The sequence below is a fragment of the Lasioglossum baleicum genome, chromosome 5 (assembly GCF_051020765.1).
Source record: "Lasioglossum baleicum chromosome 5, iyLasBale1, whole genome shotgun sequence".
NCBI classification, from domain to species: Eukaryota; Metazoa; Arthropoda; class Insecta; order Hymenoptera; family Halictidae; genus Lasioglossum; species Lasioglossum baleicum.
This window is the reverse complement of record NC_134933.1, coordinates 4,669,055-4,688,770: the sequence shown is the minus strand read 5'-3', so window position 1 is coordinate 4,688,770 and position 19,716 is coordinate 4,669,055. Positions and strand designations below refer to the sequence as shown.

The 19,716-nt window shown below is 48.7% G+C and overlaps 1 protein-coding gene across 10 annotated transcripts in view; it reads left to right on the top strand.

The window, feature by feature from the left end:
• LOC143208633 (latrophilin Cirl) overlaps window positions 1-19,716 on the top strand; it is a 427,202-nt gene that overhangs the window by 365,847 nt on the left and 41,639 nt on the right. For all 10 annotated transcript variants that reach the window (XM_076423213.1, XM_076423211.1, XM_076423207.1 and 7 more), the window contains one exon: window positions 11,024-11,210. In XM_076423213.1, the coding sequence (XP_076279328.1) occupies window positions 11,024-11,210 (187 nt within the window). The remainder of the gene's footprint in view (window positions 1-11,023; window positions 11,211-19,716) is intronic.

Below are 19,716 nucleotides of genomic sequence, written 5' to 3'. Positions count from 1 at the left end.
AAGCCTTCGCCCACGGTGTGCAGCGCGGAAGAATATCCGATAAATCCGTCCTCCGGTGTACTTGCCGACGTCTCGGATGTCAAAGCTTTCGAGTGGAGTGCGCTCGTCGACGCAGAGAGGGTTAAGCCCGGCGTGTATGCCCCCTCCCGCGTCCTCGCGTGTTCGTGAGACGATGGAACCGTGGAAAAGAGACGGAAAGGAGAACGGGAAAGCACGGCGGAGAAAAAGAGGAAAATGGGGACAGGGGCGAACTCTTTTCAGATGTGTACGTGTACGTCGTCTACGCGCGTGTAACCGAGGAGCGAGGATCCACGTAACGAGACCCCCGCGCTACACACACGCGTCCCCCCGCCGCGCCGATTCAGACGATCTCATTTAATGAAGTATACCTCGCAATTATGTCGCTCATGATAGCCGTAAACGCGCGTTAGACGTCTCTGTCTTTCCACCAGTTGTGTCCTACGAGAGAGCTAGCTTTTCTCTTCCCTCTCTCTGTCTGCGAATTCGTGAAACCACCCCCGCACCACGTCCTGCGTGCCCACCCTCGCGAAGAGACTGCACGCTCGAGTATCTGAATTAATCAAGATATATATACGTATACGCGCTCCGGGACGATTTTTTCCTGGCGTGTTCGGCGCACAATCGTCCTTTTGTTCTGGCTTGGTCTCCGGAAAATTTATGAGAGCCGCTTTCTCTCTCTCTCTCTCTCTCTCTCTCTCTCTCTCTCTCTCTCTCTCTCTATTTCTCTCGTTCGTTCTCATACCCTCGTGCTCTTCTCCTGCGCGTCCCTTTTGTCCCAGGAAATTAAATCGTAATGCAGTTAGCCCGCACGTAAACACCTCCTTCGATACGCGCCGTCGAAGAATTTTAATAACCTTTAATTGGCGGACGATTCGCGTTCTCGAAACCACGTTTAAACTACAAGAGACTTTCGACTGATGGCCTATCCCACGGTTTTCGGGGAGCGAGTTGAACAAGACTGTCTACTGTTGCTGTATTCGATTCAGCAGTGGCTGAAAGCAATTGTTCTACAACCACGATGATCTGGTTTGTTAGGTTTTAAACGGAAGATATACAGACAATGACAAGGATGTAAATCTTTTGTAAAATCCAATTTGTATGTTCGCATAGAATATAAATTTAAAAAATTATTGCAGACCATTATTAAGATTTAACACTAGATCTACCGGATGAGTCAAAATGACTTGTTCCTGATTTGTTCTTTTAGAAATATTAAAATTGAAAATGTTTTTCTGAGAAATTGTTTTAGGGCACTTCTCTCTATCGAAGTACATATTTAAACAAAACTGGTACGTAGTCTAAATAAATGCAATTCGCGTTTAATGTTCGGTAGTTCCAGAGTTAGTTGCAATAAGATCTAGTTAAAGTTCAGTATCGCAAAATTCTGTGCTGATATCGAGCGTGAAATTCCGCGTGCACGAGAATTTTCGGCCGCTTCGCTCGCCGCTAATCGTGCCGGCGCGGCGCGGAAGAAATATGGCGTCGTATTTTATATCGCCGGCAAAATTAGAAAAATCCTGTCATGCGCGGGGATCCTGTCCGACGTCACGCGACGCCCGGTTTTCATTGAAAAAAAGATCAAACAGGGTAGGACGGGGAAAAAAAAGGCCGAGAGCAAAATCGCTTCTCGCGAGGCCAGCGCAGCGTGTTCCATAGGCGATGAAACGACGCTTTGCATACAAAGCATATTCCCGCGGTCGGCACCGATGGCCGTCCATTACATGATTTCGGTCAAAGGCGGCCAATTACAGCATCGAAACAGCGGCTAGAGGCGTCAGGGGCGTTTCGCGATCTCGCAGCTCGCTCGCGGTGCTCGCAAAATTGCCGGTCGATCGTTTTCGCTCTCGGTCCCGTCGGATAAAGACAGAGAGTATCGGCGAGCTGGAAAAAAGGGGGTGAGAGATCGAGGGAGCCAAAAAGAAGCTGGAGAGAAGTGCGTGAGCGTGTGTGTACGAGTGCTAGTGTGGGGAGTGCGAATAAAAAGGAGAGCGAACATAAGGAACAGAGAAAGGGGAAAGGGGAGAGGGGAAAGGGGAAAGAGGTAGACAGAAAAAGAAAGAGAGAGAGGGGCGTACGATCGGCGACGACAACGGCATTCCGCGAAATGTCATTTCCATCGCGTCGGTCATCGATCAAGCGACGCACGCCGAGTACGGTAACTGATATCGACAGGGTCGGACGACGGCACCGACGTCCCCCATGAGTGACGCCTCGCGACCGGTGTCCATCCTCTATGCGAAATTTTTTTCTCTCCTCTCCTTCGGCCGGCAACGACAGTAACGATTTTTCGTTTCTCTCGCTCGCGCCCTCGAGAGCCCGTTTACACGCGACCGGCCGTGTCGCCTGTCATGTAACGGGAATCGAATTTGACGTTGTAAAATGCGGGCCACGATGATTATTAGCGAAATGGGAGCCGTGTAAAGGATGTTCTCCAGAGAGCTGCTCTTTACCCACCATCTCACCGGCGCGGCACTCCTGAGCTACCGGGACTTGTCGCTCTTGAAAACCTTCCCACGAAACGAAAGTAAATCTGTGCAACAGGCTCGATTTTTCGCGAAAATCTGTTCCGCGTGCAATCCTACATTCTGAACGATTTTTACCGAGTTGATCCGAGAACAGAGCGAGGTTCTCTGATGTTCGTCACAGGCGCGAGGATAATTCTGCTGATTCGATCGAGCAGTGTCACTTATTCAGCGCGAAACGTTGAGCTTTATTTTCATAAAGATGAAAGCTCCTAGCGGAGAGAGATCTCGTCCCGAGCGATTCGTGCTAGGAAAACCGATCAGGCGACGGTCCAATTAGTGTCACTCAGGCCGTAGCATCCGAGACGAGGGCCTGAATTATGAATTATGATCGACGATCGCGAGAAGATCGTCGGCGTTCCACCTAATTCGTTGATAGTCTTCGTCCGTGCGATCGGATTGGCATTCCCGTCTACGAGGGGGAGGAGAGGGGCCACAATGAAAATATTATGAATGGGAGATGTACGAAACGTGATCGTTAAATGAGCCAGATACCTATGTCTCGTGTTACCGGCCACTATCTTAGATGACGTCATCGTGAACCGTGAAAAGTACGCGATAGGATGTACAGTACGGTTTCTTATTTCCGCTCGTTGCATCTGCCACCACGCTCCTCTCGGTAAACGATCCGAGTAGTGGCGTGGCGAGAACAATGGCGGCGTGGCAAGAAGACGCGATCGTCGATATCCCCCGCTCGTCCGATCGAGGATTAAACCGTCGAGAGATCGGCGGTAAATTATGCCCACGTGCTTTCGTAACCGTGTGTGGCGATTTAACCAAGACTTCATAAATATATACCGTTTTATTACTCGCGGAATGTAATTACGATTCGCAGTTTAATCGCCTGTCTTCTGCGTGCAGGAGCCAGCGCGGCGGAATCGAACTTTTTCGAATATTTCTGTCGAGGGCTAATTAAGTCTGACGCGCGACGCGACGTATCGTTATTGGCGAGGAATTTAATTTCGCGGCGACACACAGTGCATCACACACCAATCAAGCCCGGGCTCGAGATAATTGTAATCTACGACGCGACACCCTGCAATCTATGTATACAAATACTTTCCCTCCGGAATTGCACCCGTTGCATGTTTTTACTTATGTTGGAATGCTCGTACACGTCTGTTGTCGACGGACCAACCAAAACCGAATGTTTTGAAAGAAAAATAGAAAAGCAGCCGAAATTCGAGGGTGTGAGCGACCAGGTTGGTTCGCACGGAAAATTCCGTGGACCCGGCGAGATAATCGATCGGCGGGGCACAGGCGGGCCGAGAAACGGCGGATAATTGCTGACACCGGGTTCCAAAGCCGGTCGACGCTCTTTTCTATCTGCTCCTTATAATTTATTCGACCGCTATAAATCAGTCGAGCGCGACGAGACTGCGACGTGCAACAGGCCGACCATGTAAATGCCGATGCACCGAGCGTATCCACGTATAAGCACACAGTCGCAGCAGCACACACGCGATCGCGGTGGAGCGCGTGCAGCATCAGACAGCAGGTCCTTCCACCGTGAATTGATAATGTAATTAGAGCGGCGAAAAAGGATTAGCTTGAATTAGAAATCCCGCCGACACGGTCGACTCCGTTCGACGTAGGGGGAGTAAGGGTGTCTTGCGGCGGGGACACAAGGGGAACGGAGGTGGAGAGGAACCATTGGACGAAGCGAAGGAGGGAGAGAGAGAGGCGAGGGGAACGAAGAACGTAACCGAGGCAAGTCTCCGCGGAGGACTTTGATTTATGCGTCCCGGGAGCGCTTCACGGAGTACAGCAACCGTGTGCAGCAAAGCCGAGCCCAAAGACGCATGGCCAACCGGACGAACCAGCGCAGCGCACCACCGCCGAACTCGCGTCTCTATAATGTTGCTCTCTCTCTCTCGATCGATAGTCGCGAGACCGTGGCGAACCCGTGGCTCTCTCTCTCTCCTCTCTTTTTGCTTCGTCTACAACCGTGGACGCTTCGTCGCGCGTTGATGCGCGAAAGAGAAACATTTTGCCTCCCCCGATCTCGGAGAATTTCACAACCCTCCTCCACACACCCGCCCAACTGACCGCCGGGAGACGGAAAAATAATTAACGCTGCGTTACGCTGTGCGAATTTCACTGCACAGACCCGCCGCGCCGCGGGGATTCTTTATCCCGAGTTCGCTGCTCGACGCTTTTCTTCCCTTTCGTTTGGCCGCGCACACCTCTGCATCGGTAAATGGGAAAATTTATTAACTGGCTAGCTAGAGAAAGACGAATGCCGGTTGTTCCGTCTGATAAACGCGAAAACTCGGACAACAGGCTAATTTCTACGCGGGCCTCCTGTTTCGCATCTAGTGTGCGAACCAAATTGTATAATATTTTAGAGGGTATAGGTAAAAAGCTTTTAGATTTAGACACCTCCTACTAGTTTCATAAAGACAGATTCTCATTCTAGCAAATAAGTAATACCAAAATTCAATCCTAAAACCCAAAATTCTCTGAAACCGTTCTGTTTGCATTGAATAATGTGTAATTGACATGATTATTGTCCAGCTTTTTGCGATTCCGGCTCACCGTGCCTCGTTATCGTGTTTTCGTGTCAGGTTCCGTTGTATGCTATTCATAATGGTGAGTTAATAATGTAATTGTTAATGGGATACACCAGAGCCGCCAAGGCATCGGATCGTTCCCATCGGCTCCGATTTCTTCCCACGGTCTGTATCGGCTCTCGTCCCGCCCCTCGAATCCGCGAAAATCGTATCTGATGGTGGTGGGGGTGGCTGTCGGGCAACAATGGCCGCACAGTGTTTCAACGAGGCATCACCCACGGCGAACCGTGTACACCGTGGCGAAGGTTTCGAGGTCTAAGACCGCATCAGGCTGACGACATCCCGCTGTTAGGTCGGCCCTTTCAAGTCGACCGCCGCGGCAGCGGGAGGCACAGCTTCACCGGACCTCCGATATATTATTACTCGAAGTCATTAATGGTAAACTGCGATTCTCCTCTTTTCCCTCCACGCGCCGTCCACACGGAGCGGACTGCCGCGCCGCGGCGAGAGAAAGAGGAGGTTACGGCCGCGTCCCGTGTCTCGTAGCCCCAGCCCCGACGAATCTCGAATTAATCGAAAAATATCGAATGGTTTATTGGCGATACGTTCGACCTGGTCGTGTGATGGAGTAGAGCGGATAATTAATTATCCCCCTCGGTGAGGCTAATACGGGGGTACTCGGAATTCCTCCTGCCCTCTCCACACCGTACCAACCAACTACCCATTCCTCTCTTCAAACCGTTCCCGTGGTTTGTTTTGCCCGAGAGAACGATGCGATATTTAATTGCGCGGATTCGTTCCCTCGTCCCGGCGCAGCGCATCCATCGCCGATTGGCCACGTTTCACCTATTCCTTGGTTCCCGTTGATTATTTATCGGGGACCGCAAATCGCCGTTATTTTTTCCACCCCACCTCCGAGCGCATCGCAGGCGTTAAACATGGATCCCATCGCTGATGATCGTTTCAAACGGTGTCCATCGCCGTCAGCGGAATTATTCACGCACTCACGAACTTCGTTTCACTCGCGCTCGCGTCCGCTCAATAATAAATTGAATTCGAAAATACCCTACTGTCTTATTGTATGGTCATTCTTATTTTAAACACAGCACTCTTCAACTGCTAAATATGCCCTTGAATCGCATAATTCCTTTGGTTTGCAGAGTTACTCATACGTACATATTTAAATATTATTTCTTCCTGTATTCTTCATATACTAATAATCTGACTAATCTCGGTACTTAATAATTCAGATGAATTCTGATCTCCTGCGAAATAATTACAATGTAGTTTCTCTGGCATCTGTTAACCCTCCGGTGCACATTTACTCATTCATTAACACTTACAACTCCGCGTCCCCGTAAAGCGCCGACGTTTGAAGGGACAAAAGCGTTCGAACCGAAGGAATAATTTATTTAAAATTCAGTCGCGGCATTCTCTTTGCTGTTTGCTTTAAGAAACGCGAACCGCGCCGGAAGATCTGAAGCATTTTCGCCTCGTTCCCGTTTAAAAGCACCGAACAGTCGCCGGTGAGGTGTTTCATTCTATGTGGAGCACGGGTTGTTAAAGATGTCGCGGAAGATCAAAGATATCGCGTTAATTAATTACAATCCACGGCCGTGAGCCGAGGGGGCGAGTGAAATTAACGATGGTTTTTACTTTGCGGAAGGCAGAGAGAGCCGCGGGTTCTGTGGGCATTGTGGCCCCATTGTTTACGTGTCAGTCGCGCGGCCGCAAAGCGAGAACCGGGAGAAAGGGAGCACGATGCGCGAAACGCCGCGAGGGACGATTGCGATTCACGCGAACAGCGAAATTGAAGTGCACTTTCGCGCGCGCAAGCCCTCTGTCGAGCCGTTTTTCCGCGTCCCGTGATTCCCCGTCGCTCCGACGGCCGCGAAAGAATTTCCTCTCCGTCGGAAAAACGTGCGCGAACAGCAAAGATAATGACGATGTACAGGGCGCGCGATAACTTGGGTCGTCGTCCCGGCGACGACGAGCGATACGGAAATCTGGCATCTTTTCACCGGAGTTCTCTCTCGCGTCTGACCCTCGTATCGCACTTTGACGGAGTGCATTCGAATGAATGCAGCGAAAAGTTTTTAACGAGTGCACTCTCCGACGGCAATGCCCCGCTGCATCTCGTGAAAATGATGCCGACGCGACGCGACGTTCGGTGAAAAATATTCAACCGCAATCGCCAGCCTCTCTCTCTCTCTCTCCCTCTGTCTCTTGCTTTTTATTTCTCCATTTGTAGACGTCTTCGCAGACTACGAATTATATGAAAATTTATGACATTCTCGCCGTGCGTCTCCACTGTCTTGCATAATACAGAAAACCCGGCAATCAGGCCATCCGATGACCTTTCGACGCGGACACGTAACCGCCGACAACATTTCCTGGGAATCTTAAGGGAAACTTGGCACCACACTGCGATAACGTAGTTTAATAAAATAAGTAAGAATTAGTAGAAAAATGGAAGTCAGAAAAATCCGCAGTCTAGCGACAACTGTAGGATCGATCATTTCGGCGAGGTAGATTTTTCAGCAAGTGGTTAGCCCGCTTGAAAAGACGAACGGTGTAGACGTAGACGGGGCCGCGTTGAGGCCCAGTTTGCACTCGGACGTGTGAAACCGTAAGCTCGGAGCTCCCTGGAACACCGTACTACAAAGGCACGCACCCAAACAAGAAAAAATTCCAAAACGACTGGTGACAAAAGGGGGCAGAAGTGCGAGAGCCTGTCGGTTCGCACGAGGAAGCTGCTGGCGCGCTGTGTTCCCTTACGTCAGCTTGAACGCGGCCTTTTTTTCGGTCGGAGGCTCCAGGTCCGAGGTGCACCGAGAGAATACACCGTGCACCGGTTGCCAGGCGCAGCTGCGTGCGACACGCGGCCGCGGTTAAGACGCGCTCGTTTCACGGAACCGAGGTCCGTACCAGGCCCTTGTTGTTTGCAGTAGCGGTTTTTATCGGGCCCAACCGCGTCCTACACGATGCTCGGGCTCCTGTCCCTCTCTCGTCCTCGGTGTTGATCGAGCCGCGATCACGCCGAATATCGATTACCCCGGCGCTTACGACATCACCGGGACACGCTTAATTAACGGCCGACAAACTGCATCGGGCAACTGACATGGCCGGTTAGCCCTTCGCGACTCTCGGAGATAGAGTCTGAATTTTTTCTAAATTTTATAAAAGTTAACATTATTGTCGGACACTCGAGGTTAAATCTCGACCACTTTGTTTAAAAGTTCTTGGCCAGGGTTAACTTGGCCTCGACGATACAAAACCCACGATTTCTTCGATCGCGGTGTGCCTATTCTCCCGTGACCGACGATTTTGTTCTCGTTTCAGATAAATACTTCGAGATCCTTTACGCCTAAGCAAAACAAGCATCGGGATACCGTGAAATCGGCATTTAAACATGCCGCTCGGCCAACGGCCGGCTTTTTATCGATATTGTTCCATGTGTTTTTCTGCTGAAATCAAACCTGCTCGACTGCATCACCTTTAGCGCCGTGTTTTTCGCTTTTTAATTCGTCACTGTAATCCAGTGTCTGCTAACGAAGACATGAGTGCTTTCGAAGAGGAATTCCTTTTTCTTGAAGATTGACTTTTCCCGGTAGGAACTGAGGTAGTTCGGTAGCGCGAGTGTTGGTTCCCGCGAATCCGATCGGGGTCGGGGGCATAATTACGTTGTCGGCGAGTAAATCGTGGCCGATGATGTATCGTATTTCAGCAAGAAATCCATCGTCGCGTCGCGTCGGCGGGTCGTTCGCGGAAAGTCCTAACAGCGCTCTAAAATGGCATTGCGGCGCGTCGGTATGGAACTAATGAACTCACGACGGGGCTTTCACGGACAGAGTTATTACAGCCCTGTTCTCTGAGCGTGGAGCGTATAGCTCCGCTCGTCGTCGTTGCCCCTGTGTGCTAGTCCTCCTCGGCTTCGTTCCCCGAGGTACTTCTCTCTCCTCCGAGACGTATTCCCGCCTGCGCCCTTCGTCACCGAACCGGACACCATGGCTGACCAGTATTATGGCAGATCTATCGCTCCTCCGTCTAAGTAAGCCCGGACCTAGTTTTACGAGCCTTTCTTCTGGCTGTTATTCTTCTTAGCAGCTCTTTTTATCTCGTCCGGGCATCTTTCACCGTGTTCTCGCCCTGCGCGCGCGCGCGCGGATGTTTACAGTTGCGCCGCGGAGTCGTAATTGCCGGTGTGCTACGCCATTGTACACTGCCAACGAACGGCGAACCGCGAGACCTGAAATTCGAGCTATTTTCTGAAACTACAGCTCGACCGCTGTCAATCCGCGATCCTGCGCCCAATTTGTTACACCGCGCTCTCACTTCTGTTCCCATTATTATTTCAAACCGACCACCGGTGCTTCCGCCTGCCGGTTTAGCCGAGAAAAAGCTTTTGCGAAATTCTGGATTGCCCCCAGAAAAAGATAGAACGTAGCTAATAAAAGCACCATAAAGGACAACTCGGACAATCGACTCTTTTTCAAGTAAAAAATAGATTCGTTCGGTTTCTCGAAATTTCTGGTTACTCCCTTGTCTATAGTTTTCCCCGCAATTATTTTTAACGCCGGAGTACCACTTGCGCGTTTCACCAGGATGAAACAGAATTACCCGGCAGGCCCCGAAAGAATCCGCCACTCGAGCCACGGTGTCTCGGCGAAGAAAAGGAGTCGTCTTCCGAAAGTGGAGGGGCCGGTGTCGCTGAGGACTTTTCCTCATAAGAAGAAGTCGCGTGAAGAATTCGCTAATTTACTTTGAAAAGAGATCTCCGGGCGGCGGAATTTCCGCGGGATAAATTCCTCGGGGATCGACAAAGGTGAGGTGGCTGGCTATCAAACCACCCTCCTCTCTCTCTCTCTCTCTCTCTTTCTCTCTTTACCTATGAACAACGTCTCATTGTTCGCGAACCCCCGTGTACGCGTCCATACACCGTTGCCCTTTATCTTAATTCCATTACACTTGGCGACGAGACGCGACCCGACCTACGAACCGCGTCCCGGTGATACATCCCCTAACTCGGTACCTCTCCGACAACCTCGCCACTGTGACTCCGTGCGAGAGCTACTTTGACGTGTCCTTGACTCTCGCCGCTTGGAAATCTCGACCCTCGACTACCTTGGACCGTGCAGGGTCCTCATTTAGACTATGCCAGCCCTCTAAAGGCCTATCGCTAACCGTCGACTCCTGGCTACGGTGTTTCATACGTTTTCCTCATTGTCTGGCGACTCTAATTAGCCCTCCGTCTCGCGAACAGACTAAATAATACACGATACGTTCGAGGGACCCTTCAGTTCGACCACCTGGACTTTCAGTTGTACCACGAGCTTTACTCGACAATCGATCGCTGCGTCTTCGACGAAATAAGTTAGCGACGTAAGAGAATCGTAAATAGTATATTATATTTATGTTCTATGAAAATTTAGATGATAACCCCTTGACAACCCCTTGTCTTAACATTTTCTTTACAGTTACAGTGGTTAAAACGTGTTTATCCTGAAAAATGTCGTAGAAGGGGAAAAACTGTATACTTTTTGTATATTTTGAATCAAATTTTATTTCGTTTTAAAAGGAACGTGTATCATTCATATTTGTTAGACTTTGTTAGAATCTTCATCACGAGTCTGACTCGTTAAAATTCGCTAAAGGGTTAATAATTGCTTAGAAATCGTATTCCCGATTTTCATCGAATATCTTCCGTCGCGGTCTGTTCAGGGACTATGAAGATAGTCCCACATCCACCGTAGTAACATAAGAGACTGTCCAACCCTATATTCAGAATACGCTGTAAATGCAGCCCCGGTAATAATTAATGCTATCGATCGCGGCAAGAGGATTTCGCCGGTCATCCGTGCGATACCATTCCATTTCAAGTGGATATCGCGTCTAAACGTCCTCGTCGACGACGCACGAGGGTCTGGCACGAGTCGCAACAACCTAACGAGCTCGTTTCTGTTACAGAGAGGTACGACACAGCGTACGCGTGCGAGGGCAAAGCACTGCTGATCGAGTGCGGCGAGGGAAAGCTGATCCATCTCATCAGAGCGAACTACGGGAGGTTCTCGATAACGATATGCAACGAGCACGGGAACACCGACTGGAGCGTCAACTGCATGTCGCCCAAGTCCTTCCGTGTGCTGAACAGCGAGTAAGTTTTTCAATCGGCGTCCTTGCTTTCTATATGTATATGTAGGTATATGTACACATACGAATAAATCCTCGAACATACACACAAACACACACACACCATCCATCCCCTTTTCCTACGAGCATCCTACGAAGAAGAAGGAGAAGAAGCGTCGAGGAATCGAAGCGTCGATACCGAATTCCTGTTCTAACCGGGTTCTCGAACCCGGGTACGTACCCGCTTCCCGGAGGGTATGGAGCACGAAGAAAAATTGGGGACGCGCGGCAGACATTTTCTATCGTTAATGAGTCGAGCAGCACCAATTAAAGGAGACGTCCGAGATCCGATCGAGCGTAGATCGCGCTTGTCACTCGGTCCCCGGGTTATCGAGCGAGATCCGACTTTCCACGAGGATCGATATCTAACCGGCGAAGCTTTTACGGCCGCTCCTCCGTTCGAGATATCCTGCCATGACACCTGGAGCCCGGGCTCGTTCCCTCGCGGTAACGAGAAACGCTTCCTGCAACCACCGCGCCGCGCCGTGTATATCGATCATAGTCTTCCGATGACCTTGGACGCGGAGGCCGATCTATACGATCTATCTGCCTCGGATCGAGATCCGATCTGCTCTCCCTGCGCAGAAGCGATTGGAAAGCACGATCGGTGCCGGTGCCGCGGTCGATGAAAAATTATTAACCGTCGAGTATGCGGAAATTCGACTCGGCGGATTTCGCGCCGGAGAAACCGAGCCCTAATCACCCGAACGCTACCTTCGTTTCGTACACGCCGATGGTTTTCTTAGATCCAACGATACAGAAAAGATATCCATTCGTGGAACCGCCGATTTAAACCTTTGAGAACGTGAACGCATTCTCCATTGAATTTTCCGGAGGATAGAGTACGCTGATTTTTCTATGAAACAAGATTATGTATCGAACGGATAAATGCAACACTTTCACTTGCTGTCGAGTAATTATTTTGTTATTGGCATAGAGGTGTCACTCGTCGAAAAAGAATTAATGAAATGAACGTTCGCAGAGGAATGTTCTTAGACCTGTGGATTAAAGGAAGTGAGAACTCTCAAAAGAAATATCCTGGATCGGATTAAGAATGAAGAATAACGCTGCAGCGTGTTTTCGATGAAAGGAGCACTGCTCAAAGAATTTTCTTGACTCGGATTGCAAAGAGGATTACTGAAAGTTGAAGAATTGTCGAAGCATTTCAGAGAAATATTATCTCATTTCTGGTACATTTTACGAGCGGCACGCGGACCGCTCTCCACTGTACTCTCACTTTTGGAATGCAACGGTTGCAAGAATATCGGTCACTTTTGGACATTGACTTCTCGAAGTCGAGTTGCCGTTCTAAGAAAACCATCTCGGTCGGAAACGGTAAAAAATACTAATTCGTTGAAATAATAATGGAGTCGGCACTTCCAGCGTTTCCATCGACAACGTGACGTTGTTTGATTGTGGAACAATTGGTAAAATTATCACCAATAGAATTCCTCGTGGCGCGCTCGCGGAGGAATAAAAGTCAAAGAATGCTGAATTAAACACGCTCGCTCGGAAATAATTCTCCGCTCGTTCGCGAAGTACACACGTCTGCTGTTCATTAACCCCGCGGTATTATTAGCCATACGGACGCGATGTTTGGAGGAGCGGTCGTCATCATTCGTGGCGACTATAATTTTTCAAAATGGGGGCGATAGTCGTGCGAATGGGGATTCGGTCGGTGAGCTGCTTCTTCTTCGCGACGGGGTGTTCTCTTCCTTCACGTCTCTTTTGTCCCGAAGACAGGCGGAGTGTCATCCGATTGCAATGGACTGCGGATCTGTACGCGAATTCTCATCATCATAAATCACTTGGTAAAAATTTCATTGATCCGCGAACTTCCATGCAAAAATAAAAATGGTACTCATTCAACGGTGTTTTCTAATATTTTATACATTCGCAGATGCCGTAGATGCATAAAGTCAGACGAAGCGTCTTTCCATTTAAAGTTCACTTAATTAAAAATTCGAACAATATGCATACATTTTAATTAACACCGCGCTTTCTTCTCTCGTTTATGAGCAAACAACTGAGATCGCGAATTCGCACTAACTTCCGCAGTCCACAGACAATTCACTAGCAAGTTGCACCCTCATTGCAGCTAATCTACGATGTAGATAAGCTGCGATCGCCGATTGTAGAGGGTACAATGATCGACAGTTGCTTGCGTAGATTCAGATGATCGCGACTCGGATCGCACTTCGCCATACACTATCCACGAAAATGGAGCAAAGAGCATGGAGTCGAGATCGCAAGGAAATATACAGGGTCGGGTGGAGTTAGAGGAGTAAGGGGAGAAAGGATGTGTCCAGAGAAGGAAGGAAAATGAGGAAGGAGTGGACGGCTTCATATGGTCCGGCGAACTGGCCAATTGCTTGACCATTGAAGGGCGTATTTCGCGGCGGATCAGAGCGATAGGAAGAATCGCAAACTCAGCGATCGCTTCTCTATCCCGGTCCCCGCGAACATCCACTCTATTTCCTTCGATCTCCGCGTTTGTGTGCCTCGGACATACACATACACACACGTACACGTACACACACAAGCACTGGGCGATGCCATACATCGAATGGCACGCGTGGTCACGCGTATCTCACACGGTCATCCACATCCTACGAAATCCCTTGACCCAATCCGACGAAATGTCCTGCGGATTCCTGATTCTATTCTTTTATTTTTTTTTCTCTTGTGTTTGTTTGGTCTTCGGTGTCCGACGAATCGCTACGGTATCGGTGGACCAAGTCGATTGGTCCGAGCTCGAAGGAGTCTAGAGAAAGAGAGAGACGAACAGAGAAATAGAGAAAGAGAACGTCGGGTGTTAAGACTAGGTTCGTAGCCGCCGCCAGGCATGAGCACTAAAATGTTGGAAAAACGCTTCTGAAAATATTGTGGCATTTTCATGTTAACGTGCATTGGAATATTTTCAATTCTGATCTCCGACTGTTTTAATGATTGCATGTCGCCTGGGGGTAGACTGTGCCACCTTCATTTAATTAAACCATATAAATCGATATACAGTGGTCTTTATTATTACCAACTAATTATATATGTAGATGCATTAAGAGGTCTGTCCAATGAAATAAAATTTTATTCTACTTTGATCATGTGCCCCAGCCTGGAATCGATCTAGGCGATTGCAAATAGTTGAAACAATCGCAATGACGAATCGGTATCGCGTCCGACACAATAAGAAACGAGCCTCGGCTCTCGTCGATTATATCACTGGGACTCGCCACGTAACCGCTCTGCAAGAACCGCCAAGGTCGCGTTAAAATCAAATTGCGGCTGCTTGCCGGCTCGAGCACCTTTTCAAGAAAAACGCGTTTCAAGCTGGAGCACCGTCTAAGGACCCAGCCGCGGTAATAACTTTCCGATTAACTTTAACAGGCGAAGTCCCGTCGCGTCGCGTCGCGTCGACGGATCCTCGCAACCGTTCGCATACTCGCGCGAGCACGCGTTTCGCAAGACGAGTCGGAGGAGTTCGACGTCAATTTAACTGCTTCCCGCGGAATCGATCGGGGAGATCGCTGATCGCTATCTGTCCCTGACGTACGCTCGTGCTCTCTCTCTCTCTCTCTCTCTCTCTCTCTCTCTCTCTCTCTCTCTCTCTCTCTCGGTCTCTCATTAGTCTCTTTTTCTCTTTGTCGTGTCGCAAAAGTACGTTCCGTGGGACCAAGAAGTTTTACAAAACAGGATTCACCGATATCCGATGCATTCGAAGGAGAATATCGAAGTATTTAACTCTGCTACGGTCTTCGGTAGAGTCATACGTTTTAAACAGTGTCGAGCAAAGAGGAGAACTTGGTTAAAAGATCGAAAAATATCGGCGTCGGAGAACGCAGCAGGGTTGAAGAACCAAGGAAGACGGTTCGCAGCGGAAACTCGATCGGTTTTCTTCTTTCTTCGCCGAGAGAACGATTTTAATCGAGTTCGCGGACTTGCCTTTATCAGTAAGGAAACGAACAGTGAAATAAATGATTATCGCCGCCGTTATCTTTGACGCGTGCTTCGCTGGAACCGTCCGATCTGGTAGACTCACGGCGAAACGAGAATCAACGTTGCCACGGCGCGGCGCCACGCAATGTTTGACCGCGCGATAGACACAGTTGAGAAAGGATCAATCGATCTCTCCTGGAGCCCGTAAATCACAGGATCCTTCGTTTCCTCTCGGAACAATAAAAATGGGAAGCTCGAGGGATCCGTTGATTTTGTCTCAACTACGATAAAAGGATTTCAAATTCCAAGAGGTTTCGTTCTAAGACTCACACTTCCGCTATACTTTCAGCAGCTTTTTTTCTGTTCTACTCCCGCTCTGTTCATCCATCGTAACCGTCTAACATCATCGTTCCCGTCCTCTAACCCAGGGTGTGGTTTTACGCAAAGTGCATCGACCTGGAAATTCACACGCATGTACGAACCCGCTTAAAACACTTAACGCAAGGTGTTGTGGGTGTCTCGTTGTGTTTCGCTCCTCCGAAAGATCCCTTTGTCGTAGTGCTCCTCCCAGCAAGTACAAAGATCCCACTATTGCCGACTGCCGCGCGAGACAGCGCCGTCACTTATTGGAATACCAAAATTGCTTTACCTCGGACGAGGATTTCGAGTCGACCCGAATGGAAATCCTCGCACGGCAGCCAGCAGCGTTATCCGCTCTAGCACTCCTCCTTTAACACGGTGCCTCTGGGGCTCTACTGGGAAGGTAAGCAAAATGGAGCAAGCGTATCCTGAGTGCCAGGGGACAAGTAGTTCGCAGTGATTCTCCCGGCGACGGTGGTAACTACTCGCTATCCCGCTATCTTTTTTTCTCGCAAACTATCAGTAGCCAACTCCTGTTAACGTTAAGGGGTCTCTCTGCTTTGACGATTTCTGGAAATCGCTCCTTCATAAGTAATATTAATGTCCTCTTGTATTCTTGAAAGGTGACGTACAAAAACTTAACCATAACCTTGTACGTACATACAGTAGAGTACACAAGTAGAGAATATGTACTTGTATAGTACAGTAATTATGTGTTGGTACATCACCTTCCAATAATACGAAAATCGCATTTCTCATGGGTCGTCCAGATAGTTAAACATCCCTAACATGGGTTCGCTGCTATTGTTACAACTTTAACAAAGGTTACTACAAATTGCCTATAAAAATTTGAATACGTCCTTTGAATGTTGACGAATAACCGCACAAAGTCTGTAATTGTTATTTTTTAAATTCCCCAAGTTGTGCCTCGTGCCAGAGCGTTGAAGTAGGGAGACCCTTTAGCTTATGCGTAGGGGTGCTGCCTCTTTCTCTCTTGGTATAGATTCTGCGTTGATTTGCTAATCTTCCTCGCTCGCAACGATGGGGGGGGGGGAGGGTTTGGTGGCCCTGAAAGACCACCAACGTCTAGATCGTCTAGTGCTGGGAGCGGGGGACGGGAGAGGGGGCAGAAGCTGGCCAGAATTTCGTTCGGGAAATCGGTTTAATCGGCGCGGAAAGGACCGATCGCGGATTAACGCGCCATAGAACAAAGCCTGTTTCGGATCCGGCGTCGAAACGGCGGATTGACGCGCGTTTAGAGACTGGTTGGTTAGTAGCAGATTTATCAGCGGGGGCTGGGGCGGCACGGCGGGCCGAGCCACGTCCGAGATTACGATTTAAGTGAAACCGGGACGGGGTCGAGAGGACGGCTTTCGCCTGGAACGATTAATGAAATTGAATGGCCGGGGGTCGGCTGCGAAATTCCGTCTACGGAATTAATGACGGCCCGTTGCGTAACCGTGGAAATGTTCATTACGCCGTTGAGAAATGACGCGCGCGTTAGTGGATTTTCCACTCTTAATCTGCCAACGCTCGGGAACCGAAGCAATTAGATCGGAAAAGAACGGCCAATTCGCGGGGGCAACGGCTTTAAACGCGGAAATTAGTTCCATTACGTGTCGCGTTCGCTCTCGATCGATGGCCCTGTCACTTTGTTTTCCGCCGAACCTACATCAGATCATTTCGTTTTCTATTTACCGCCTCGCCCGAACTTGCTGCACGAATTTGCCCATGTTTGCGGTACTCGGAATATTTGCAAACTAATTACAGACATAATCTACTGCTCTATTTTGCCAGATGTTATTCTAAAATGAAAACTTTCTTTGTACAATTTAACTTTAACACATTATTTATCAAATAACATATTATTATAAAAGTAATTATTAATTACTTTTAGGTTAATTATAGCGATGGCGTGCTTAACAATTACAGAAAACGCAAATCTAATGAATTTGATAAAAACGCGATGTAACTCGCAATTTTGTCTTGATTTCGTTCATGTAGAACTTACAGTTTAGAAGAACAGTTATGCTCTCCACTAATCAGAAGCGATCACGAAAATCATGAATGACTGTAAAAATCACCATGATTGGAAATGAACGTGATCGAATCACGAGTGTTCCAAAAGTTTACGCCATCGCTAGTTAATTGTTAGCTCATCGATCGAGGGTTTGTTGAAAACGTAACGCGTGGACAATTTCGTAACGCGTTCCCGAGAAATTCATTAACAGAACGGAAATTTCGTGCATCGAGAGAACTTTAAAACTGCAATTCGATAATTATCGAAGTGGAAGTCATTGTTTTAGCGGAATCATATCGCGTGCTGCTTCGTCGAGAGACCTGCCAAGAAGGTTGTTGCCATCTCGGATTCTTTGCCCGACGTTGCGCAATCGCGGTGTAATTACATTGCGCTAATAGCCACTCGATGATTCGACTCTCGTCGTTAGCTCTGACCGACCGGGAACCAGTTCGAAAACTTCGGAATCTTCTCGAGAACGGTCTTCTCTATTGGCTTTTTTTTTGGTTCGCCGTGGAATACCGTGGCGCCGAAAATCATTACCAACGAGACGTGCCTTTCTGGATACTTTGTTCGTTGGAATCCAATTTCAACAGCAAAGGAACGCGCGGGACAGTTTTTAGTGGATCGTCGTGTCGTAGCTTATCGAACCATAAACCGTTTTACTCGACTAATTCCGCTCTCGTGCGACCAACAAAGTAAAAGCATAACAAGACCACTGATGGCGAAGAATTTACAAATACTGTTACACCATTTCCGACTTATCAAAACGTTTAAAAAACCAAATAAATTTTTACTTTGCATAAAAATCCGCGGTCCAGCTACCAAAAAGAAAACCGATTATTGTTCCCGCGTCGCGCAAATGGCGGCGAACCTGTTGAACCGCCGATCCATAAAACAGTTTGTGAACGTCCGCGACCGCGAGCTATTATTTCCATTAATGTTTCAAAAACCGCGCCTGTATCCGCAATAATAGCGAAAAAAAACATCGCGTTTTCGGGGGACGGTGCTCTTGGTATTGATATTTCCCGAATGTTTCCGTGCCGGCCTACGGATAATCGATCGGCGCGATCGGAAGCGCGTAACGCTGCTCGTTACTTTCGGAAGTGAAATTCAAGGTTTCGCCGGCGCTTGTTTGTCCACCAATTAATAACTATCGATCGGCCGAGAGGTAACGAAATCGAACCGTAAAAAGAAAATAATGTAGAACGGGGGCGGTCGTTGAAGAGGGGGTCAACGTGGAAGGAATTCCTTCACGGTACAGACGGAGATGCGATGCGGCGTAATCGATCCGTCGTAGATATATTAAACAATTTCACGATTCGTCATCGTGGCCGTCGAAGATAATTAACCGTGGCAGGGAAACGCGAGAAGAACGTAATTTCGCGCGACGCGATCGAGCGACCTCGAGGCAGAGTCTCCGACCCGATGGTAAACAATTAGAGGAATGTCTCCCTCGAAATACTATCCTGTCTCGGCGGGTATTTATCAAAACACGGCCGACCCCCGTGATCGACGAGGGCCGAAGAGAGGAATGGCGGTCTCCTCGGGGCTCCACCTGTGTCTCGCGTCGATAAACAAGTCCCCGGAATTGGTACCGGGCCGGTCAGCTACTAATGAAATGATGATTAGGGGTCACGTTTCGTCGTTTTCGCGTCCGGGAAAACTCGCAGCCGGCTCTCGTGTTTGTCCTTCATTTCCGCCGGGACAGTTTCTTTTCGTAACGTGAGGGTCGCGTGCAAGGCCGTGTCGTGCTATGATACAGAGACACTCCCTGTCTCTGTTGCTAGTAGGGAAAGAAATTTTTCCAAATTATAATTAATAGAACACTAAGAAGCCAAACAAAACTTGGAGAAGTCTGTCATTAATTTCTAACAAATTTAAATTGGCAGCCGCTGTAGACTACACATTCCTAATTGCACGACCCTGCTCGACGATCGACGTTTACGGTTTCCGGTGAACCCCCTCGAGTAAACACAGAAAGTCGTGTCTTGATAACCTCGGAATTTTTTTGAAGACGACCGTGGAATAATATGATCGTGAGCAGTAATTTCCGATATTACACGCTCGAGGATTTACGAGCGTAACGTACAGAGCGCGAAGATTCGTCGAGAGCTTATAATTTTCATTTGCGCTCCGTCCGATTCCCTTTAATTCGAGC